At 36.7% G+C, this 26295-nt stretch overlaps 1 protein-coding gene across 1 annotated transcript in view; it reads right to left on the reverse strand.

The window, feature by feature from the left end:
- The window catches only part of LOC125850055 (phospholipid-transporting ATPase 2), a 46735-nt gene that overhangs the window by 14728 nt on the left and 5712 nt on the right, over positions 1-26295 (reverse strand). The window contains exons 3-21 of the mRNA XM_049529964.1: positions 25112-25325; positions 23596-23712; positions 19853-19945; positions 19577-19751; positions 17317-17483; positions 16256-16360; positions 14444-14541; positions 14213-14355; positions 12743-12839; positions 12461-12570; positions 12201-12365; positions 8065-8219; positions 7823-7903; positions 7524-7644; positions 7291-7397; positions 5940-6071; positions 2771-3079; positions 1737-1823; positions 1456-1531 (exon numbers count right to left, since the gene is read on the reverse strand). Coding sequence (XP_049385921.1) covers positions 1456-1531; positions 1737-1823; positions 2771-3079; positions 5940-6071; positions 7291-7397; positions 7524-7644; positions 7823-7903; positions 8065-8219; positions 12201-12365; positions 12461-12570; positions 12743-12839; positions 14213-14355; positions 14444-14541; positions 16256-16360; positions 17317-17483; positions 19577-19751; positions 19853-19945; positions 23596-23712; positions 25112-25325 — 2552 coding nt within the window. The remainder of the gene's footprint in view (positions 1-1455; positions 1532-1736; positions 1824-2770; positions 3080-5939; positions 6072-7290; positions 7398-7523; positions 7645-7822; positions 7904-8064; positions 8220-12200; positions 12366-12460; positions 12571-12742; positions 12840-14212; positions 14356-14443; positions 14542-16255; positions 16361-17316; positions 17484-19576; positions 19752-19852; positions 19946-23595; positions 23713-25111; positions 25326-26295) is intronic.

Genomic DNA, 26295 nt, shown 5'->3' on the forward strand with positions numbered 1-26295 from the left:
GGGGGGGGACTAACTATGATCAAAGTGTGTTGGATGCCTTACCAACATACATGATATTTGTTTTCCCAGCACCAGCTGGTGTGAGAAGAACCTCTTTGGAGAATGCAAAGAAAAAATTAGATGGACTTGGATGGGAGGAACCATTATACAGTACAACTGTTAGTATATTTTGTGAAAGTGACAACCACAAAAAAGCATGATGATGCTACAGGTTCACAAGTTAGAGAAATGGATTAAGGTCATCCGAAAAAAATAGGAATTCTTTAATTCTTCTGATTAGCTAGACTATATGTTAGGCTTTGACGATGTGAAGCCTTCTTTATTATTTTTCGACTAGTATTTATCATACTTAGTGAACTTTTTGATATTATATTATACCTATGAAATATTTTGTTCATGATATATTTTCTTATAAAAAGATGTTTATGTTGAATTCTTAAAAGAAATCACACAACCATAATTTTTATATGGATATATAATTTTTTTTGCATATCATATAATTTTTTTAAATCAAATATAAATATTTAAAATATTATTTTTTATTAAAAAGTAATACGTTTTCTGTTGAAATGAAATTTTTGTAATAATTTATAATGTTTAATTTCATATGCACATTCAAATATTGAAAACAAACAATCTTAATCATTCGGTGTTCAAATCTAGTGACCACATCTTAATATTCAAATGTGCATTTAGATCTAGACATCTAGATCTTAATGCACATCTTAATATTCAGATGTTTATGTTTATTCAGATACAGACGTCTTAATCTTAATGGAAACAAATGAGCCTTAGATAGCTCAGAAGTAATCAGCACAACTATAGACTGGTAGTATTAGGATCCTATGTAATTACAACACTTTTGAAGGGGAACTACACTTATGAGGTAGTATACCTATGGATAAATATAGACTAACAGTTACTTTTCTCAAAAAAAATAAAATTAATTGGAGTTTGGTTAGAATGTTTTCGTTCAATATAAAAATATATTTTCTTTTGACATCTGCAAAATGATGTACATTGAGATGTATCCAAAGGAAGGAATAATCGAGATGCGGAAAGTTGTCTTGAACATCACCCTTAGAGAAAAAACGACCTGTTCACAATGCTATCATAAACCAACTCATTCTTTTGTGAAGTGGTCTACACTGACAACATCCGGAAAGGAAGGTGGGCTGTGAAAACTGAGACTGCATTGCAGGATGTATTTATTTAACATGGCCATGGAGGTGGGAGTAAGATAACTTTTGGAAAAGAGTTACTGAAGCAAAGATATGCTATGGGTGACCCTATTGTTAAGGCAGTAACATCATCACCTGAAAAGGCATTAAGGCCAATAACTGTAAGTTAGGAATGATTGTTTTCTGGTGAAACTGAATTTGGAGATGGGGAAAAAATGTCCTATATCTGGCCGGAAAAATATCCCACTTGTGCTTGTTCAGAAATTGCAAGTACCTTCCAAGTACAAATTGTCTGTTAGATGTTTTCCCTGTTCTTCATTGTCTTGCTGCATGCACTGATGCTGCCATCTCTGAGTAAGAATAGACAACAAAATGGGACCTTAAATTCAAGATGAACTTAGATGACTTGGCGCTAAATAGATTAGATCAGCTAGTCGGTAACTTAAGGGATGTAAGAGCTCTTCTCACAATCAGACACTTACAAGAAGACAGAAAAAGTTGGCTGCATTGTATTAAGTCTTTATCATAGATATCGAAACTAGCAGGACTTATTACAAAAGCAGCCAACTTTTCTGCCTTGTCATGCATGAAGTGTGTCTTACACAGGAAAGCCACAGCAAAGGAGCCCACCACCAGTAGATTCTACATGTTTGAAAAGTCATTAAAGGCCTCAATTGTTTTTGCATTGCCTTGAACCTTGACTTATATGGTGCCTGCTTTAACCTTTCTGGAGTGGAAGGGGCATGACAAACAGCTTGAGGAGGCTATTACTATCTGGATGATAGATTAAGAAGAAGAAGCTCACGTACCATGTAACTTTGTTTCGTTGAGCATATTATGAACAATTTGGTAGGAAAGGAAGAATGGATATGAAGGAAAAATCAGAAGATATTCATGATTTAATTATTTTCAATCTTCAGCTTTTTGGTGCAACCTGAAATATCTAAATAATTTTAACACTTTGATTGACTTTGACACTTTGCATAATTGAAAAAGAATTCATGTGCTCAGAGCCAAGGTTTTGAACTAGCACTTGGTCTCGTTTTTGGGTTAATTAGTCAAGGCTTATGCCGCTAACAAAGGATGTTAAAACCGGTTCCAATAGGACCAAGGTTCTCTAAGATTTCAATTTGCATGCACTAGTATAGTAATCGATTTCTCTTTAGGAAAAAGATGAACATGCCAAGAATCTTTAGTGAAAAGCTACTATTCACTAATATATGTATAAAAAGGAAGAGAATGCATATTTTTCTCCCTTGTAAGTTCGGGCCGTGTCTCAGTCTCAATGTGGTTGATCATCGAAAAGATGAACTAAAACATCATTGGCTTGTTCAGCCTTTACTAAGAAGGCTCATCAAACAACACTTTTTTAGCTTTTTCAACATCCCCACCCAAAAACAAAAAAAGCAGCCTCAAACTAGGCATGCTGTGACATCTACTGCTCAGAGACGGCGTCTCACCTCTCTCTTGTTGTGGTAAGACTCTTGCTATGTGTCTAACCCACTTGCTCAAACCCCTTGGTCCGACCCTGCTTATAAAATAATTATTAATTGGTCATCACCTCTGATCCTTGTTGAGTTTTATGGCACTAAACTACACTGCCACCTATTGCTGCTACCTATTCCATCTTCTTGACATTCTTTTAAAACAGAGGACAGATGTGAGGTAAACCAAGAAGTAGCTAATACAATGTTTGTAACTAAAATATAAAGTAAGAAAAGAAGAAGAGTATTCAAGAACTCACTTCCAATACTGTAATCAGCTGCTCTTGCTGCCTGCAGTCCTTCTCTCCCACTTATACCAACACCAATATCAGCTTGTTGGATCATCCTCACGTCATTTCCGCCATCCCCTATTGCCAGTGTCCGATATTCACACGATTTTAGGAGTTCTACCAGCTGAAAGTATTAAAATACGGTTGAGATCTGTACACCCATAATCGTACTTTTACGAACTATAGGCATCAACAAGATGAGCATTCTACTATGCAAAGATCATATCCCAAAGTTACCACAGCACAAAACATCTTAATATAAAAAATGACTTCCCTCGTTTCAAACTAATGTATGTTAGCTCAGGAGATTTCAAGCTTCTTTTTCAACGTTTGAACTGCAAACTTAGGAAAATTGACCCGACTATACAAGAACAACTAATCTGTCCAGAAAGCCATCGTGGAATACAAAAATACACCAACTCCTACTATTTTCGTAGTAGTTACTAACAAGTTTTCTTTCCAAACAAACCATTTTGCTTCCAACACTTTGATCTCACTCCAAAAAGTTGTCCATTTTATCTCATTAGAGGACACATGTTATGGGATAAAAATTCTGCTACAACATCATTCTTTTCTCTAGTACAATGTTATTAATAATAACAAGGCCAACATGGTCATATACAAGTGGAATACCAAAAAGGAGAGACCTACAAAATATGGTACTCTCCAAAAGACACCCAATCCTTTATACAAACAGGAACTACACGGATGCACCTTGAAGAAAATAAGGGATTGAAGACTACTCAAATGAGCAAAGCTCATCTCCAACCCCTTCAAAAGCTCTCTATACCCCTCTTTCCAAACGACCCACATTAAGGCAAGAGGAGTGACATTCCAAGCCTTGTGATTTCTTCTCCTAGCTCCATTCCTCCATCTCAACATCAACTCTCTCACAGATCCTGGCATTACCCAAGAAACGTAAACCATCTAAAGATATCCTCCCATAGGTTAATCTGTAATGTAGTAGAATATGGTCCACATCCTCATCCGTCTCCTTACAAAGGAAACTCCCGACAATCACCTTTCGTTTCCTAAGATGCTCCACCATCAAATCACCCTTTAGTAGCTAGTCATGCGAAGAAGCATACTTTCCTATGCACCTTAGGAATCCAGATCAAGTCATGAGGAAAGCTGAACTCTGTCCTAACCAAGAGCTTCTCATAGAAAGAGTTAACTGAGAACGAACTGTTATTCCCGAACTCCCATCTCAAGGCATCAGATCTGTCAATTAGATTGCCTTGTTTTTGGACACCTAGCAACTTTGAAACTCGGTCACCTCCCAATCCAGGAAATTCCTCCTAAACCTCAGATCCAAAAAGTCTCATTCCTTTGTGTTCCCCTAACTTGAACACCAGTCAACTCCCTCTGACAAGAGACTATAGAAGACCGGAAATTCATCCTTAAGCACCAATCCTCCACACCACTTTTGCCCCCAAAATTTAAATCTACTCACATCCCCAACCGTAAATGTAATGTTATCAAAGAAAGTATCTCACCCATTCAATATATTCCTCCACACACCACACCCCAATTGTGATCATATTTGTTCTTCATCTCCCTTCCATTACACCATATTTATCTGCAACCACCCCTTTCCTTAAAGATTCTCCCTCCATCTCAAATCTCCACAACCATTTACTCAGAAGTGCTTTGTTAGAAACCTTCAAGTCCTTGATCCCCCCCAGCCCACCCCACACACAAACTGTTTAGGAGATGTCACGGTCTCCTGAAACTACGCGAAATTTCTTTGTCCTATTCGCCACATCCCAAAGGAAATTTCTGTGCAACCTTTCCCGTTTACCTATCACAGTGCCATATACCTTGAACAAGGACATATAATAAGCAGGGATACTCAATATCGTGCTTTTAATGAGCATCTCCTTGCCTCCTTTGAATAAGTATCTTTTATGCCAACCTGCTAGCCTCTTCTCTACCCTCTGAATACCGGATTCGAGACACCAAAATCCTTGTTGGAAGCGCCAGAGGTAAACCAAGGTAGGTAGTAGAGAGAACCCCTACCCCGATTGTAGAATTTGGGCAAGCATGACAATGTTATCCACTTAATAAAGGGCATAATCTCACATATTCTAATATTAATTTTAATCCCCGGAACAAGTCAAGACTTGCCAAGGAAGTCCAGTTGGATCTCATCTGCATCACAGAACACCAAAGTATCATCCGCAAACAAGAGGTGAGAAACCACCGTGGTACCCACACCACCGACCACAGCTTTGAACCCCTTGATATGTCCTGCTAAAACAATTTTGTCCATCATTCTGCTCAAAGCTTCCATTACCAATATAAAGAGCATCGGGGATAAAGGATCACCCTGCCTCAAACCCCTAAAGTTATTGAAGAACCCACAAGCATTGCCATTCATCAAAACCGAGAATCTCACCAGAAGAAATGCAAAAGCTAACTCACTTCCTTCATCTCTCCCCAAAGCCCATCTTCAAAAAAATAAAATCCAAGATCTTCCAATTTACTGGTCATAAGTCTTCTCAAGATCCAACTTGCACAGGATACCTAGCTCACCCTATTTCTTCCTTGAGTCAACAACTTCATTAGCCACTAAAGTTGCATACCCTTTGACAAAGGCATTTTGTGAAGAAAATAGGCATTTGAGGTGCCTATTGAACAGATTAAAGTAGTAAAAACATTTTGGTCAGATAAGTTGCACTTTCAACTTGCACATGAGGAGATAAGGAGAATTTTAACTATGAAAAGGAAATTAAAAAAACTGAAGTGAATATGAAAACTACCAAAATATAGTGACACAACAAATTAAATGTCGACAAGTAAAACTTTCTAATGAATAACTTTTCACTGCTTGAACTTTATTTGCAAGAAGCTTAAGTTCCACATAAGAGTTGTGATGGGACATGATGACCTTCTTGTTATCAATATAGGTAACACAATGGTTTTGTTCTCTCCTTAAATAATGCATTAAATATGAAAAATTATTTTGGTAGCACACATAATACCTGTGCCTTTTGGGATGGAGTAACACGACAACATATAGCTGTTCTTGACAATATAGCAAGTTCTGTGAATGCCTTCCGATAATGCTTAAGTACAATCTCAAGAGCCCAACCATCCACAACAAAAGCAACATCCTGCCAGATATAAATACTAAGAGTCATGTATCATGAAAGAGGAACATCTAAAAGAAAAAGTACCACCCATTCCATCATTAGTGTTATTTCAGAGATCTTGGAGGGAAGGTAAGTTTTCTTGTTCTTCTGTTTCCTCCCTCTCTGAAAGTACATTTTTGAGATTTACAAGATAGTGCCTTAGAGTACGCATACAGAAAGGATGCTATGAACGGATGGAAAAAATAAAAACTAGAACAGGTGACAGGTTCAAGCTGTGGAAATAAGACTTCATATAATAGACCTAATGTGGTCAGGCCCATCTTCAGGCCCCAGGTATAGTGAGTGCTTAGTGCACCGGGCATCCATTTTTAGTGTTTTGCCTGACCATCATGGATAAGATGTGCCTTTACTGAAATAAGTCATCCAAATATTTCCAAAGACACAATAGCATGCACCTTTGTTCAGCTATGTTTTGGGATCAGGTCCCTCTTGCCACGTTAATTCTTAATTCCTTTTTGGTTATCAAAAAAAAAAAAATCAAAGCGACGAAGCACTTCTATGATTTTAGAGTCTCCTTATTAAGCAATAAGGTCCGTCACAAAAACAGAAGGCAGAAACACTTCCATCTCCCCGTAACTGTAGCCATTACACTTCAAATTGAGAGTTGATGTATAATCCTTGTGAACATATCTGTGTATGATCGTGTTATTTTAAACCCACTCAAGACATAGCCTTATTAAGGCAGACACAATTAATTCTAAGGATATCACCAACAAATTATGATCCTTTTCAAGTAATCTAAATTCAGAGCTCAGCCTGACAATTTTACAACATTAAGCTTTACTTACAAATTATGTTGTCCCAAAAGCAGATATCAAAGATGCATATATTACTTCATCCACTACTAAAAAGATACACACAGAAACCCCAAAGCAAGTTTATATCCTATGTCAACATCAAGCACCATAATGCAAGCACAATGGTCAAGAAAACAAATTCATATTTTCCAGATATTAAAAAATAACAACTGAATTGCAAATATGGATGGAATTTGGAATATGCAATTATTTCGGCATCTCTGTTTATCTTTTAGAGAAGGAGATTATAAAACTGACAGCCAAGCAAACACTTATTGTCGTAGCTAAGCAGTTGATCGGTTCTGATAGAAATGAAAGGATTTGTATTACCAGTTAACAAATAGAACACTCGCCAACATAGACATGCATTTAATTCAACATACCTTAGGTTCTGCATTTGTTATTCTCATTGTAAGAAGCACTCTCTCCAGACTTTGACCTACTTCATCTTCAGTTCTCCCATTAATCAGCAGAAGCTGACCTTTAGGTTCTGCAAACATGTCAATCAGAAAATAAAGACATCTCCTGACAATTTTTTAAGAAGAAAACATCTTTTGTCGACAATACATTGTACAAGAAAGCACAAATTAGAAAGAAAAAACCCAACAGGGCATACCAGGAGAAACAAAATTACATGACCGTGCAATTTGTATTGCTGTATTCTGTTTGTCGCCAGTCAGCATCCAAAAGTTTATTCCTGCCTTCCTGAGTGTCTCAATTGTTTCAGGTACAGCATCCTGGATAAATATGTGTGTGTGTGTATACAAGTGAAAAATAAGATTATGAAATCCATCGACCAAGAGACAATAATTTAGAATTCTAAAAGGAGCATCTTCATGAAGATGCAAGAATTGTGTCAGGACAACAAGCAAGCCTTACCAAGAATTTTAAATTTTTTAGAGAAGACGGTCTCACCTGTAGACGATCTTCAATTGCCGCAACTCCAATAATCTCAAAGTCATGCTCTATTCTTTGGCAGACTTCAGCTACCCTCCACTGCAGCATACAAGTATAAGATCAATCAGTCAAGTGAAAACTTCAGGAACACCCAACAGAGAGCCAGAGCAGAAGGTATACATAACACAGGTGATCTAAGATTTGCTGAAAGAAAAAAGTCAATAGTAGCAGGCATAAACCATAGAAAATATATTTCTGACCTCTCTATCGACCAATGAACTATTAGCCTCTTTAAACAATAATGACCATTCATGATATTCTTCTTCTTCTAAATCACGCCATGCCAAACATAATGTTCGCAGACCAAGCTGAGCATATTGTTCCACAGCTTCAGCAAAGATCCGTGTTTGCTGTCCTGGTATATTTGCTCCTCATCAATATATAAGAAGCATTCACAGTTGAGCGGCAGGACAACATAGTAGTTATACAACTTGCATATTTTTGAGTAAGAGTAAATATAAAACTAGCAATTACATAACAAAATTAGATTGATTTAGCATAGATACTCAGAATAATGCAGCAAGACATTACCAAAGAGTTTACAAAAACAATGCACCTTCTTCCTCAATCTTGAGACTGAAAATATGCAATAGCAACCATAGTTTTTAACTCTGCTAACCAACCAGATGGAGCAGTAGCAATAAAAAGCATTCCAGTCTGTTGAAGAATGTCACAAGTCTCATATTGGTGGTTAACGAGATGGGTGAACTCCTCAAAAGGCTTGGGCAATCCTCCTCTCTTTGAGCTCCTTGTGGTCGTCAATTAGGTTATGAATATCGGTCCTAACCCGATCTATTTCTACACTAAGTTCAGCAACTATACAAACATCAGACTCCTTTTTCTGTGCCTTGTTGTAAATCTCACGTACTTCAGCATCCCTTTCAGCCTTGACGGTTGCAGCTGTGGAAGAGAGAAGACGGAGCACCTGCTGGACGGCGGAAAGGTGCTGCTTAAGAGCAACGTGCGCGGCCGCTAGAGGGTGGTTGTCCAGGAGCAGTGTTTCAATCTCGCGATCCTAAGCCGCTTCCCGGTCGTCGATTATGACTGACGGATGAATATGGGCTTGGGATTGGAACAGGCATGGGCATTCGGGTGGTGGAAAACGGCAGCGAGAATTGTCTGGTAGTGGTGTTGTACATGGGGAGTGACGGCATTTTCATCTCTTCATGACCACTGCTCAGATACTACACTTGGTCTTAGCCAAAAGGCCGAGAAAGGTATGTTGAAGTGCGTGAGGTTTACGACAAGGCACAGAAAAAGGAGTCTGATGTTCGTATAGTCAATGAACTTAGTGTAAAGATGGCTCGGGATGTGAGTTAGGCCTAAGACCTATTTTAACGTGGTATCAAGACTCGTCTCACCCAATGTTGGGCCCCAGAAATTAAAAATTCTCCACGCATTAGATGCTAAGCACCAGGCGTGAGGTGGTGTGTTGAAGAATGTCAAAACTCCCACATTTGTGGTTAATAGATGGGTGGACTCCTTAAAAGGCTCGGGCAATCCTCATCTCTTTGAGCTAGCTTTTGGGGTGTGATTAGGCCTAAGACCTAATTTAACACAGACAATTGTCCCTGCAGCAATTTGTGGACAATTTGGAAGGAGAGGAATTCTAGGTGTTTTGAAGATATTCGTTAGTTACTTACAAAGGATTACGATGAATTGTATTTTAATGTTCTGTTATTGGTGCAAATCAGAGTATATAGATATTCCAATGCTTTAGACATCCTAGGGTCCTTATGAGATGGTATAGGGCTAAGGTGGTTAGTTGTAGTTTATTTTTTGGGTTTGGATCCACTGAGGTAAGCACTCCATTTTGGCTTCCAACATTTTGTGCTGATGATTTATATAGACTGTTAGTTACCTTGTCAAAAATTAAAAAAATGTCACCATTTTGTCACATCTTAGATGTTCAAGCAATTGTCAAGCATAAACAGAACTTAGTTAAGAAAGGGTCTAAAATGAAAGAACAAAATTGTGTTGAATACTCCTACGAAAAGTATTGTGCAGAGTGTCAGGCTATCTATTGTTATGCACAAACTAAAAACTGCGCGCACTACTTCTCCCCTGTGCCAATTTAAAATATTAAAATAAAATTAAGTAAATTCCAAAAGTAAAAAGGTGACAGTGACAGCTATCCTTCTAGTGATGCCCTCATTTCCGCATTGATGCAATTTGTGGGAAGGTGGAATATTTTTTTACAACTATTCACCTAACTCTTCTAGCTTGCTTTGCACCTATCCTGCAACACTCCAGTATCTCCTCTCAATCACTTGTCAAAGACTCTCTGTCATTTACTATCCTTCTCAAGCGCCCACTCTCCTCTTTAAAGCTATTTACTTATGCACACACTAATTATCTCCGTTTTTCTTGTCCGCCAAAAAAAGAAAATTAACAAGTGGAAGAACTTTTGAAAGCAAAAGCTGACAATTTAGAAAGCAAAAAGATGTATTTAACAGTAAAAGATAGAGAAGAATACTATGTTACACTGGGAAAGCACATATGTTGAAACTGAAAGGAGTAGACCCTACCATATGTTTACCCATCTGCTACCATTTCTCAAAAAGATGAATAAACCTAGTTAAAAAGCCATATACTTCAAATCTAAAAAGAGTCATTCTCCACTTGATCCGGCAAAACTTGAGGAAAGTGGAGAACATCGAGAATGATCTGAGAAAATGTGTGGGTGATCTCTTGAACTATTAAGGAAACGTCTCATTCAACTGAAGGAGGGAACAAGAATGTGCAAGTTTGCAACTGGACAATGTCCTAGCTTACACCAATTGAATTGTGTATTGCTAAGAGGAACATCATGTACGTCAAAATCTTGAGTAACGCTATCAAAAACTCTCAAACTGCGGTCGACCTTTTATCCTGAAATTTTCTCATCAGTACTCCTAATGAACCTAAAATTCCTACAAAAAAGACCCACTTGCTAGAACAGTATGAAAACAAAACTTCAGTGCATCCAAGAAGCTAGCATGATCACCTGGACTTTTGACCTATATAAATGGAACTAAGTGAACAAGAACTTCCACTGTCTACATCAAATCTGAAAGATGCTGAAAGTTCCACAACTCACTGTAAAATGGTAGCAAAGTGTGCATCTTAAACAATTGGAATACCATCAAATGTTCCATTACAAGGAAATACAACAGCATGCTTAAATAGAAAATCTCAAAAACCTTCTATAATCGATAAGTCTACAATATCAAACTCAGTTTCCGGAAGAAAAGGGATTTCTTCAATATGAAGGTTAATACATCCTCCTGATAGTGTCTTAGACAGTCAATCAGCACTTAATTTTCCAGGTTATATCACCACGTACCTTATTTCATTACCTATCAGAGAGATCTACCGAGCATGTTTGGTCGAGCTGCCAAAAATGCTTATCTGAAGAAGCAGTTTTGTCAAAATGGCTTTTCAAAAAAAGTACTTTTGGAGGGAGCAATTTTGGTTCGGCCAATTCAATTGAGAAGTGCTTTTCATTATTTGATATGCAGATTGTGTTCAGCCAGTCATTTCAAAGTGCTTTTGAGTGTTAAATTATGATAGAAGTCAAGTATCACAGTACATTTTACAATTAGGATTAGTTAAAACAGAAACAAATATTTTAAATATTCGTTATGAGAGACTTTTTTTATTAAAGTAAAAAATTTCATTTAACAAAGAGCAAAAAGGTGGCCCATATATCAGAAGTATATCAAAAATATAAACCCCTACAACAAGACATAGTTCCCTATAAATGCCACCCAATCATCTGTACATAAAGGAACATCGTAGGTGCCACCAAAAAAACAATAAGTGAAAAGAGGCTATTTCTCAAATGTACAAGATCTCTCTCAAAACACTCCTAGAATCACATTGAAGAAAGATGTGTCAAAAGACCTGCCATCTCTCTAAACTCTAAAGTCATGCAGACTAAGCAAGCAAACGATAGACTACAATGGAAGCAAAAGATCCATATAGGTGATACAATAAGTTGGGATTAAGACTTAGATTGATAAACTAACACAAGATCTGATGTTTGGCAAGATTCTTTTTAATATAGATACTTAGAGACTCTATGCCAGAGAGTGTCAAGGAACCCCAAGCTATTAAATATTGACATAGAACTGGTCCGAATAGAGAAAAGTGGTTGTAATTCATATAGCCGACTCCAGCTAGTTCAAGGTTAAGGCATAGTAATTCTTGTTCTTCTACAGTGCCGTATGAGAAGAAATTGCAGATAAGTTGTTCAAGTAATACTTAACAGGTATTGAAAATCAATTTCACAGAGATCCAGTCTTCTCTTATGCTAAATTATGGAATATGGTATTACTGGGTAAGGAATCATCACCAGCATGTGCATGAGGCAGAATAGCCTCATCAGCTCCTTTTGACAAAAGTATGATATTTCCATTTTGACAGTCCCTGACCACCACAGACATCCTTTTTCTCTCAGAAGTGAACTCTAGGGTATCCAATACCTCATACTGGACCAGTGAAGCATTAAAATTGATATCTGCGCTTAAGAAAAGGTTCCAAGAGAAAACAATATTACAATTGTATCTAGTATGTAAATAGTATTCTTGTCTTTCCTCAGTCACAAACTCATACCAAGAATATTCCCTTTCTTTTCAAGGAAGACCATATTTAACCGAGCAGCAGCACGCACAAGCGCTTCCTCATCTTGAGATTGTGCCTTGTATGAAACCGCTCCAGCTTTGCTATAGGCAGTAAAAGGAAAAGGTATTAAAGTAAATAAAAATAATAATAATAACTTTAAGGCACCAGAAAAACAGAATACTACTACAGAAAGACAACGGACACCAATAACGGCCATCCTAGATTTTTAAAATTTGATGACTTCATCAAGAAATTCAGAGACAAACCATATACCTTTGTACAGGAACTACAGTGTTACAAATTGCCATGACTATAAGAAACCGAATAGCATCTGGAGAACCAGAGGCAACAGCTTGAAGCAGTTCAGGATCTGCATGGAAGATAAAGTTTGCTTATGCTTCTTTTTTACAAGAGGGAAATATATAAGTGATAAGGAAAAGGGTATGGAGAACACATTAGTTCTCAAGCCAAAGAAAAAGGAAAATCACATAAGGGAAGGTCAGATTCAGTTGAAGATGATGCTATAGAAGAGATGCCACTTTATGCAAAAGATGTTGTAGTCCTTCCCAGGATCAAAGATTTGAAGTTGTGTTGATCAACAGATTTACATGACTTGAGAGAGAGCAGTAAAAACTTCCAGATGGAATTACAAACGTTATACAGATATATAAAATGCAAGTGTATGCTAGTACCATTCAAATATAGGTTGAGAATGCTTTTAGATACGAAAGAAACTTAATCATATGAGGAGAAGATGTAGATAATCAAATGGCAGAGAATATGATAGGTTAGATTGAGACTGCCTGACAAAACCTTTTAACTTATAAATCATAGGCTCCACAAATTAGTAACAAAGATTATTTGAGTCATCATTCAAAAACAAGGAAGCAACTATTAAATCCCAAGTTTCAGAATTCAACAAATGTGCTGTGTGTTTGTTTTAGCAACACATGCAATGATAATCTGCAAAGTACCCACTTGAGGAGTCTCCCTCATTTCAAGCATGTGTAGAAGGGAAGGAAAAAGCTTGAAAAACCTTTTCCTGAACTTTTGTGCATCAGGAAAGCAGCATAGTTGTGAGAAAAGCAGTCAAGCAGCCACTTCCCATACTTTTTTCAAAAGAAACAAAGTAGAGAACTCATGGGTCACTCTGAAGCTTAACTAAAAGTCCAATACTAACAGAAATATATATTTTTTTGTATTAAAATGGAGCTTTCAGAAACATTGGTAACTACTTTTACTTTAAAATCTTTATTAACTGTATCCGAGTTTAACGAAAAAGGAATGATGAAAGCAGAAGAAGATAAATATAGCCTATCTTCAGGCATCTCCATAAGATAACCAAGGAAAAAGTTTAATAGAGGTGGATGAGCAATAATATAAAAGTAGATCTGTAGTTCTTATGATTGCCCTAAGCTAAGGACCTTGTATCCCAATCAGTATTAGTATCTGCTCATAATGCATTTGAACAATAGTCCAAAATCAAGTCTTCTTCCCATTTATAGGCACCTTTAAACACCACAGTAGGATCTCAAATACAAAATCAGAAAGCTGAAAGCATTTATTGGTATATGAAGCTCAGTAAAGGGAGTAATTGAGTTCGCATCAGGTTGTACTCAAAGTTATCAAGACCCTGTATCTGTACCTATATCTTTGTTGGCACGTAAATTATTAAAGCCGAAGGAAGTTGAATTGCACAAGTCAAAAATAGAGAACTCAATAAAAGTATAACTAAGGCCTTACCCTTTAAACAATCTCCATTCTCATTGCCATAAAAGGTTCCACTAATACAACATCTTTTAAAGATCATCTTGTTTTCAGTAAGTGTCCCAGTTTTATCAGTCAATATATATTCCACTTGCCCCAAATCCTCACTAATTGCTGTGCTGCCATGAAAAGAAAAAGAAGATACACAAACAAATGAATACTGAATATGTTAGCAAACAAACTTAAAACTAAGAACATGTTTCTTACTTTGTCGCATGGGATGGAGTACCAGTTTCTGGATCAACCATCTCATTGTCCCAATCAATAAATTTGGCATATAAGCTTTTTACAAGATCCAACGATACCTATCAAAAAAGAACGAACACATGTTAAAGCCATAGATTTTCTAATCCAAAGAAAAAGTTGAACTTCTTAGTGCAAAGTTAAACTTCTTAGTGCATAAATTAACCTTGTAATTTATTTTGAAGCATTATCATACCTGTCCTTGCAGAGTTGCATATATCGCCTAACATTTTTGTGTTTTCAACAGTTACCTCAGCTTGTTTATTGGTTCAATAAGGGATTATTTTAGTTGACAAATATACCTACTTATATGAGATTTTCCTCTAAGATTAAAGATCGGGAAAAAAATGATGTGCTCCATCAGTTAGCTGCTTCCTCCCACCAGTATAGATATCAGATAACTCTTCCCACCAAGGGTTAAGCAGATGGAAAGATATTAACTAGTACTTTTTTACCTCCGCGAGGTAATGTGCTCAAGTTTACTAGACCGGCTTCAAAGCTAATTCAGTCAGATAAGGATATTAAGTCTAACTTGAGTAACACTGCTGATTCCTCAAAACATCTAACTTCCTAGGGTCCTATGAAATATGTCTCAAGACATAATGAAAAAGAAAAAAAGAGACGCTGAAATAACATTTAAAGTACTCTCAGGATAGGTGAGTCAGAGGTCAGGAGCCTAATCAAAACTAGCTAGACTTCCCTCTCAGCCTGCCTGCAATCGGTGAAACTGTTTGACAAAGATTACTCATCTTTCATGCGGGAAGTGATCCATGGAATTCTTTTCACTTGGAATAGAGCTCATGAGAAGAAAAAAAATAGGCTCAAGTACAAAGGCTATTCTGTGAGTTTAGAGGGAAGAAAATAACTCATAATCTATGTGCCCAAGGTCAGATCATCAAAGCAAATTATTAAACTAGTCGAATTGAAACTACAGAAAAAGTGTTTATGGTGGTCAAGACACAGAATATGGTGAAAAGATGCTAAACATGGGAATTAGAGTCAGCGGATATCAGTATTAAGCAAGAGGAAAGCACACCAGGATCATCAAACAAAGGATCGAAGGGAACAGTTATGCGGAATTACCAAGAAAGTAGCTATCAGCTATCTCTATTATTGGATATAGCTTGAAATAGGATATACAATGTTGTAAGATATAGCATGACTATGTATTAGTTTCGTCTCCGCTGGATGCACCACAGGACAGGTTGAACCACTATGAACCAGCAAAGAACAGTCATCAAGAAAATCAGACTAGAAAATGATAAACTGGAAAAAGAGACACTCAATTGCACCATTATATACAGTAATACTAATATAAATTAAGGGAGTAAAAAAAGTGAAAAATTGAACTTATCACTCCACTTTCATAACCACTATCAGCCTGGAATTCTATTTGCTAAAATTCATAATTCAGGCTACCAGTGAAACTGAACAATTCAAACAAATTTGGTCTTTAATACGTGCACCAATCAACTAGAAGGAACAAATTTAGTTTTCAATCTGAATATAAAGTACAGCAGATAAGCTTTTGCACTGTACTGAATCAACATTATGCCATTTTCATTCACTGTAATACAAGAAGAATCACGGCTGAATTTCAAATGAAAATATATCTTGATATGATCATCCAAGGGGAATCCGAATACGCTGTTTTAGGTTCTATCAATAGATCTTCTTTGATAAATGACTGCTACAAAATACAAAGTTACTCTAGAATATGACAGGAAAATGTCATAATGCAACAAACCATAGTGGGAAGGATACTTCACAACCTACCTTTATTGAAATGGGAATCATGATGGAACAAAGAAGCTCAAACCGAAGAGGGATGACCAGTAACTCGTACCATGGACCTTCATTTGGATATTGGACATACCATAGCTACAAGATGAACAAAAACCTGCAATCAGACGGATGAAAATCCACACCAAACAAGGATCTGATAGATCTCAAGAGCTTGCTACTTGAGTGCTCAACAATCAACGGAGGAAAAGCAAGACAGAAAGCAGAAAAACTAATCTGAGAGGAAACAATCTAAGCAGTAAAATGCATTATACAATCTCTTTTGATATACAAAAATGTTGAAGTGGGTGACTATCTCATTCAAAAGCCTAAGTTGTTAGAGAGAGCGCATACTTTAATCACTTAATTATCCTCTTTCCTAATTTATGTGGCACACTTTTTAGTCAATCCCAAAAAAAATGTCACCTTTTGATATTAGAACATAATTTAACTTTAAAATTCTCATTTTACTCTTAATGAGATGACTTCTAGTCAACAAATGTCTAAGGCACATTAGACCACAAGTTCCAAAAGTCTTTATTTCTTTCTTAAATGGTCACACCATGATTTATATGGGTAGAAACACACAATTCAGTAAATCAAACAATGGCCCCTGTAATAGCTTAAACTTTTAGATGAGATGGTCAGACACTTTAATATGGTATCAGCACAAGCAGAGACATGGATTCAAGTCCCACAGTTACCAATTAGCAAAAGGAATTTTCACGTAATGTGCCCAACAGAAAAGAATTAGGCTGGCATGTGAGAGGGCATGCTAGAGATATAATCAAGTACAGTAAAGTGTGACTCTGTAATAACATAAAACTTCAGACTAGATGGTCAAACAAATCAACAATATGGATATTTAAAAAGGTTTTACCTATAAAAGATAAAATATAAAAAGGTCACAACATAATTTTGTTTTTCAATTAGAGCATATACAACTTTAAACCAGTAGAGGTTCAAAAACACCCTACATATATAGCTTGATTATTAACTCGGAAAATAAGAAAATAATATTAATAATATCATTAGCATACAGATAAGACACGAACCTTGCGTGCTTCTGTATCTTTCCAGACATTCCCCGCAATACCCAGAACAATAACAACAACTATCTGAAAAACAAATATTGCACCCGTCAACTTGTCAATCATGGCATCCATGGCTGTAAGCTTTGGTTCTGGTATGCCCCTACTCATGCCAAGCTTTGTTTCATTTCCTGAAAGAAACAGGGAGATGTCATGAATATATTCACGAAGAAGAAAAACGAGGTACCTCAGGTTACCATATCTGATAAGTAAGATGATAGCATTAGTTCATACTTATGGACTTTATGAGGACAGGAGATAATAGAAATAAGTTGGACAATATAGAAAAAATTTAGTGAAATCATTTCCCTGTATATGATAACTGAATAGCAAAAGTACTTGGCCAATTTACCTGATTTTCATCAGAATGCAAAAAAAAATTGTACAGTAAATAAATTGGGATAAAGCAATTTATTCAACACTGGTAAATGATTGCCTTGTCATAGCTACAAGAAGTAACAAGGGAGACAGATTATTGATGGTGCATTGATTGTCAGTGAGTGTACTGATTCCAGACTTAGAGGTGATGAAGCAGGTTTCATGTGCAAGCTGAACATAGAAAAAGCATATGACCATGTGCCTTAAAAGGAGCATGCCTCACTCGATAATCTTATGAGTAGAAGATTCCAACTGGCCAATAGGTGTTACATGTGTCAGACTGTCAGTCAACATCAGAAAGCATCAACCACCTTACGCTTCACTGCCCTTTTGGTATATGGTCCTACCCCTTTCTGGTATAAACTGGTCTATGCCCTTCAATATCAGATATGATTACACTAGTTGCAGCTCTATGAAAGTTAAGAAGAAATCTGGATCATGAGCCATAACCCATTCAACTGAGGGAAGACCAATTTATTTCCTATTATAAAGGAAAAAGGACTTGCATATGGTGTTCATTGACCTTGAAAAGGCCTAAGATAAAGTCCCACGAGAAGTCCTATGGCGATGTTTGGAGTCTAAAGGTATACCAATGTCTTACATTAGGGCGAGAAAAGACATGTATGATGGAGCCAAGACTCAGGTAAGAACTATGGGAGGAAACTCGGAGCACTATCCAGTCGAGATGGATTTGCACCAGGGATCAGCGTTGAGCCTGTTTCTACTAGCCTTGGTGATGGATAAAAAAAAATTGTGAGTAAAGGTAATTGTGTATTCACCAAGTACTCATCATCAAAGATAATGAGGAAAGTCACTTACAACCTAGAGGGCACCATTCCAGCAAAAAACAAAACTAGACTAAGTGGCTTTACAATTTCCCTATGAAATCAACAAAAAGTTTTATATCCTCCACTCTATCCTGTTTACACCAAAAATAAAGAAGACTAAGACAATTCATCTTGATCTTCTGCATGTTGTTGGATTTGTCTTCAAAACCTCTTGCATTTCTTTCCTTCCATAAGGTCCACCAAACACATGCACGTATCATTTCCCACCAGTTCCCTCCAGTCCTCCTCTGATTCTCTTCTCCCAATCCCTTTCCAACTATTAGGCATTCCTCTGGTAGTTTTTGGAATCACCCAGTGCACTCTAAGCAAACAGAACAACAGATTTGCAACTGTTTTGCAGTGAAGAAACAGATGACTATTTACTTCTGCATCCAATGTACACATAAAACACCTTGAGCAAATCTGTTTACCTCTTCTCTGTAGTACTTCGTGAGTTGGGAAAGCTTTCCTACACACTAACCATACAAAACAAGAGATTTTAGGGGAATCTTGGTTTTCCACATAAGCTTCCAAGGCCATGTTGTGGACTGTGAATGGATAGCAGTTTTGTTCCAGTAGCATGACTTCATAGTGAAGATGCCCTTGTTGTGAAGCTTCCATATTGTTCTGTCAGCTACATCAGATAGTCCTTGGAAAAATCAACATTTGGTCACAGGGAACTTCATCATTCAAAAAACTTGTGCATATAAGCAGCAATGAAACAACCCCAACCACGGTCCTGTAATACATCAACTGACCTAGAAACTGCACAGGTTTCACTCCTATTAGTCAATTGTCAGCCTGGTGTTGATAAGGAGTAATGTCACCAAGCTTCAAAATACATATGCATATTGGTCTTCTATTAATTCTTCTATCAAACATCATTAAATTGCAGTATTAACAAATTATTCTTTCACCGATCACAAGATTATACTGACAAAAAAAGAAACAAACAACAAAGGGAAAAAATATGAAGTACAAAACCAATGTTCCCTCATCATATTCATATGAAAACTTGCCTGTATAAACAGCAACACCACATGCCCATTCTGTGTTCCTCAAATAGCATGATTGGAGAATTGTATTTTTAATGGTCAAAGGGCATATATCATTGTCCAAGAATGGAGGAAATAATCTCATGTTTGCATCAAACCTTCTGATGTCTTTATCTGGAACGGGACACTCGATCACACCCTGTAAAAGAACATAAACATGTAGAATGCACAAAAAGAGCATTTTCACCAGAACCAATACTAACAGGTTATTTCGCTTCAATGTAAAGAACTAATGTTTACCTTGATTTTGTGCAATAATTCAGAATCTATTCCCATACAAGCAGAAGCAACCACCCTTGTCTTAAGATCAGTTTCACCATCAAGGGCAGCTGTCTGTAATATGATATAGCAACAACAAAATGTAACCAATAAGTCAGTTTGAACAGAGGTAACCATCAAAGTATATTGAACAGGAAGATTGAAGCATAGGGCCATCCATTAAGAAAAAGTCATCAAACCTATAAACAGAAGATTAAATCAAATAGAGTACATTCATCAAAAAAAGACGCAAGTAAGAAATGTTTTAATTTGATCCCAGAGTTCACAATGGAGCATCCACAATTTGCATGCACCAAGCAATTGAAAGCAAAGAGCTCACAACTGATTGGGCCAACCAAGGTTTCACAAGCATTTAGCAACCAGTTTGCTTCAATGTATTTATGTCGCAACCAATGACACAATCTGAAGCGGGGACTGAATTTTGAAATATACATCAACTTATAAAACTGTTGCAGATGCATTCCTCCAATTTTCTTATGGTCAAACACTAGGCCAGATTACGAAAAATTGAAGAGTGTCACATAGTTACTGTTCTAAATAGAAGCGAAACGCCAAACAATATGCACAGATATGTGTGAGTTTTAACATTTTGAATAATAAAGAAATAAATATCTGCAAGTTTCATTCTTAGACAACTCGGAAGGAGGCAAAGCTAATTTCACTTGTTAAATCAAAGTGAATATAGAGAAGCAAAAGGCTGGTGTGGAGTCTGCTGACAGATGTACGTTTTGCATATAAACCTGCGATAAGTTACTAACCAATAAGGACAAATAAGACTATATGCTACTTGGTTTGTCTTTCAAGAGATGATTACATGGATGAGTATCAATTATCAAGAATCTTCATGCAATACTGGATAACTTAGCCAAGGCTATTGAGTTTGGCTCTAGTTGAGAGGAGTAGATGTCAATTAACCCCCTTGACTCACCAGAGACGACTTATCATCTAGGCCCCCCTACATTACAAGTTTTTGCCAGTTTAAATACTTTTAGGAGTTGGAAATAATTCATCTTTATGGAAAGATAAGATTTTGAGAGAAGTCTCGGTGCATCCTTCATAGGCATCATACCTTAAAAAGGAGGGAACAAGGAACAGCAAGGACTACAAGCCTACGAAGTGTAGTGGGAAGCATCTAAAATATATACTCTTAGATGTTTTTCTAGTACTAAAGAAGGTGTTGGACAAGACAGGGTCTACCTCTGTGAATGAAGTCAAATCCTTAACGCAGCTTTGGTGGAAAAGGAAGTCAAATCCGATGACTTCCAACTATGTCATACCCTTAGACACTTCCAATAAAGACCAAGCACTGTGGAGCCCATACTTAACAGAGTAGAGAATAGGCTAAGAAGACAGCAAAAGAGGTACTTGTAGAGAAGGAAGAGGTATTAACTAAGAGCACTCTGTGGAGCATCCCTAGGCACATTATACCATTGTTTCATGCATCGGACAGTGTCACGGGTAAGATAGGAAGGCTCCATAAGATCTTTTTGTGGTATTCAGCAAATGAGGATAGGAAATTTCATATAGTTAGCTGGGAGGATGTTACATCTGTGGAGGACTGAAAAGTGTCAAAGAAGTAGTTGGAAGTTGGAGTCTTAGAGAAGTTGATAGCCCCATCAAGAAGACCTGGCAGATGATTCCATCATGTATTTTTTGGTGTATTTGGAGGAAAGGAATCTCAGATGTTTTGATGGTATCTCAACTCCAATTAGCAGTTTGAAATCCTTTGGCCTTATTAGTCTCTTCCATTGGAGCAACTTATCCCTGTAAATGATATATTACCCCTCTTAGATTTCATTAGCTCCCTCAATATGGCTTAGCGACCTTTCTTGTGCTTGTGGTTAACTCCTTGATTAAATAGGTGTTTTTGTTCTCAGGAGTTGACCATATTTTTGTGTATGTAATTTGCATCTCCTTGATGCCTTTCTAATACAACATCTTACTTCATCAAAAAACATCTGCGGAGGACTGCAGTTCTTGGGGTTAATTATCCCCAACTTTCAACATAGCTCTATTAGGAAAATGGTTATGGAGATTTAGGATTGAGGAACGTGCTCTATGGAAGGTGATAGTAGAAAATGGCGATGTTGAAGGGGGTGGACGACTAAAACTATCACACAACCAGTTAACTGTGAACTTTGGAAGAGCATCATGGAAGGATGAAAAGACTTCACTGGCAACATAACTTTCAGGGTAGGGGATGGAAGTAAATTATCTTTTGGAGATACAAGTAGCATGAAGAATAGATATTGGGAATATTTTACAGTATCTCAAACCAGAAGTAGATGACAGTTCAATTTGTAACGTACGAGATGGGAGAGTCCATTGGAAAATAAGGGTCAAGAAGAACCTTCAGGACTGAAGTAGCTGAATTCCAAAGTCTGGTCGGTATGTCTTACAAGTAGGGACATTTCATAATAGGAAGGACTCATGAGGTGGGGGTTGGAAAGAGATGGATTACTTTCATTAAAGTCATATTATCATAAGCTTTTGGTAAGGGAGTCTGATTTTCTACACTTATGGTTTGGATTCCAAGCGCACCAAAGAGGGTGTGTTTTTTCACTTGTATGGCAGTGAGAGGAGCTATATTGACAGCTGAAAATTTGAGGGAATAGCGAATTAAATATGTCAGTTGATGCTTCATGTGCAAATGTTCTGGTGAAGATGAGAACCACCTACTACTACATTGTCCGATACAACTCACTTATGGTGTGAGATTTTGAAATGCTTTATAACAGGCAATCCAAGCATAGCAGCAGAGGCACTCCCAAGTTGTGAAGTCAGAAGAAGAAAGAGAAGTCGAAAGCCCTGGAATGTTGTGCCACTAGCACTAGGTCTAGTGGAAGGAAAGAAATAGGAGAGCTTTTGATGGGATGATACTTGTGCGCCAGAGGAAAAGGCTCTCATTTCTAGTTTCTTTTTGGTGAACCCATGAGGTTTTAGTATCTAAAGAAGATTGAGCATTGTTTGTAGAGAATTATATTCTGTTGTTGATTCTATCCTTTTAGGGGTCGTTTGGCGTGAAGGATAACACCAAATAGTCCTGGGATTAAATTATAGTGCCGCTTATTTTGTTGTTTGGCTGGCAAGTCGGGATAACTTATCCCGGGATTAATAATTAGTACCGGGATAAGTTATCCCTCCCCTTGGGTGGTGTAGTAATCCCGGGATAACTTAACCTGGGATAACTTATCCCGGGATAAAATAAATAAATAACAAAAATATCCTTCTAAACCCTTTTTATACATCACTTTTCACATTCATGAAGGGTTTTATAACCAAATAAATTGTTCTTAAATTTATTATTTTCAATACAACAAACCAAACACTCAATAAAAAAAATCTTAGTATAACTTATCCCATCATAACTCATTTAACTTATCCTAGCATAACTAATCCCATCATAACTTGAATTCAAACCAAACGACTCCTTAATACTGCTTGTATACGGGAAATTTTCCCATTATTAATACAAATGTTTACCTTATCAAAAGGGGGAGGGGAGGAATCTATCTAAAAGTCGAGCTTAATTTTTCTCAAGAATCTCAAGGTTCTTGTTATACCCTTCCAACAATAATAACCATGTTTTATCCTAGATAAAGACAATCTTTCGATCCAACACATCTACTTAATACTTCAGGTAGAGTGAAAGAGCTGCAATATATTCTAAGACAGAAAACTTTGACAAAGGCATAATGATTTACCTCCACGTAACAAAGACCTTGTGGATCAGAAGTACCAATCAAGACCAGATCACAGGGAACTTCATCATTCTCACGAAGCCATACAATGTTACCAACACAAACGTCTTGGGCTTGAATCTACATGTAAATACAAGAAATGTAGGATATTAAATCTTCTGGTGAAACAATAAAGAAGAAAATAGTTATTGAGATGATGAAATAGAATATATCATAGTGAATTAAGAATTATTTCCAACAAGACATTGTGCTTCATTAACAAAAAAAATATTCTGGTGCTAGGTCAACACATCTAGTCACCTACAGATATGGTAGGTTACACGAACAAAATTAGATTAGCAGGTAAACATCGGATGAAAAATAAGGCTGAACTGTACACATCACTTAGTACACATAAAGTTCAGCACCTATATGCATGTCACAGCGTTACCATGTGGAAAAAGAAAATCAACCTATACAGAAATTTATCTCCTTCAGGCTTCAGCCATGTTAATAAAATACATATTTAAGAATGATAAAGGTAATAACATTTTCGACTATATTTGCAAAGTACAGACCTTCTGGGAGAAAAGAAATTGCAACACTCAGCCCTTCTATAATGTCAAATTTGGCAAACTGATACTCTCTCCAGCAAAAAGTTAAAATTATATCTTTACTTGACATGTTAGAATACTAGAATCCTTCTAAAATGGCAAAGGATATTCATGTGGCTTTTTGAACTATAAATATGGCTCACTCATGCCTCTGTGCTAATATTAATATACTGTAACAGTTTTAAAAACTATGGAGGATTATACAAGAAGGTGCGCATTAACTTTTCAACTTCTGGGAATAGAACAATCGAAGGTTGTATTAAGAAACTAAAATTGGACCATGTAACTTTGGCACTATGATGAAGTACAATGGAACGATTATGGATGTTCCATCATGATGGATAAGTAGCACTGGACAGCAAGAAATGGAAAAATGATCATTAATGTTGGTTAGTTCTCCAAAAGGAAGTTTGTTTCTTGAATCCATTGATGCTAGCGACTCTTCTACTGAATCCCCAAAAATAATCTCCTTGTTTAAGAATATAGAGAGAACTGGAGCAGAATGTCAATTTTCTGAGGCAGTCAACATTATCCTCCCAAAAGAAAAGGCACTCCATCCCAAATTGAAAAAGCTCTTATGCAGGGAGATATGCGAGTGCAACAAGTACCCTTTAACTTCGGGAGTATAACAATCAAAAGTTTGTGAACTTCAGGAGTAGAACAACCAAACATTTGTGATAAAAAACTAAGGTTGGATCACGTCACTTTGTGGTGTAATATTGCATGTGACAAGAATTTTTATCCCAAGGAAGCAAACATTAGTTTGGCTCGTATAAACGAGAAAAGAACAATGGTCAATTCAGGACAGAGCAGGTGAAACAAATCAGACAAATCCCAACGTTGAATTAAATCAAATAAGAAAGGAACTTCCTGATATGTTTCTGATATAAGTAATGTAATGAAGAATGTATACACTAATGGCATACATGTTTTCTAATGCCCTTCCGCACAACCCAAACTTCTTTCTCGTTAGCTTTCTTGTCCGAAAGGTATCTGTTGTAATCATCCCATGCCTCCTTTGTTGCTGAGACTGCAAATATAAAGATGAGAGGGCCCCATGTACTAGCAGGATTTACTGGAGTGATGAGTGACCATAGTTGAAGGCAAGCAATCAACAAAAAGTACTGGTTCATAAAGCGACTGGAAACAAAATGACAGAGCTGTTAGGAAAAAGGAGAGATAGATATTTACAAATCAAGCTAACAGAAAAAGAAAAGAACTGATTCCTTTTACAAAGTTTGATGCATGAAACAATCAAGGCAGCGAATGGGATAAGATAATCACAAACCAGAAAGAATGTCACCAATAGAATTAGTAATGTGATCAAATAAGTGTAAATGAATCAATTGGTGTAACAAAATACATAATACTATTTTCTGTGCAAGAATCTTGTAAAAGATTTCCAATCACTAAATCCATGTTGCATGATTTTGACTTAATTTCTGTTCCCATATCTAGTCTTTATATATCAGAATAAACTAGTCAAGCCCAGACTAAATGCACAGTATTCTGATAATCTATTACAACAGTAAAGCACCAACTACAATGAAATTCATAATGGTTAAGGGTGACCATGAAAGATCATAAACACAAGAGTTCAGTGGTAACTTTTCAGGGACAGTCAAGAAATAAATCAGGTAATTAACAAAAATTCATAACTGGCCACTACTTCAATGTATTAAGTGACGAATGCTGAATAATTATCTAGAGTATTCAATACTTTTTCTTATAACTGTGGTCTAGAGTTTTGAATGCTTAGAGTTAATGTATGTAGAAATAATCAAATCCGTGTGGAGTGTAAGTAGCATACATAAGGGATAAATGCCAGAAGACAGACTAAAATTATTTTACCATATACTATGTGACCTTTGCACAGGTCCATAAATGCAACACTAAGATGATTGAATATGCTAAAAGAGGACGAAACAGATCTATTACATGGAGAAAAGCTGTCTTAGATAGCCTATAATTCATTAGAATCAATGCAGACTTAACTAAGAAAAAAACACAAAGGAAGAAAAGGATTCATATAGACGATACCAACTGATTGAGATTAAGGCATCATTATATTTTATTTTATTTTAAAAATTGGTAAATTGTATTCATCAGC

Source organism: Solanum stenotomum, unplaced genomic scaffold, assembly GCF_019186545.1.
Source record: "Solanum stenotomum isolate F172 unplaced genomic scaffold, ASM1918654v1 scaffold13383, whole genome shotgun sequence".
Taxonomy (NCBI): Eukaryota; Viridiplantae; Streptophyta; class Magnoliopsida; order Solanales; family Solanaceae; genus Solanum; species Solanum stenotomum.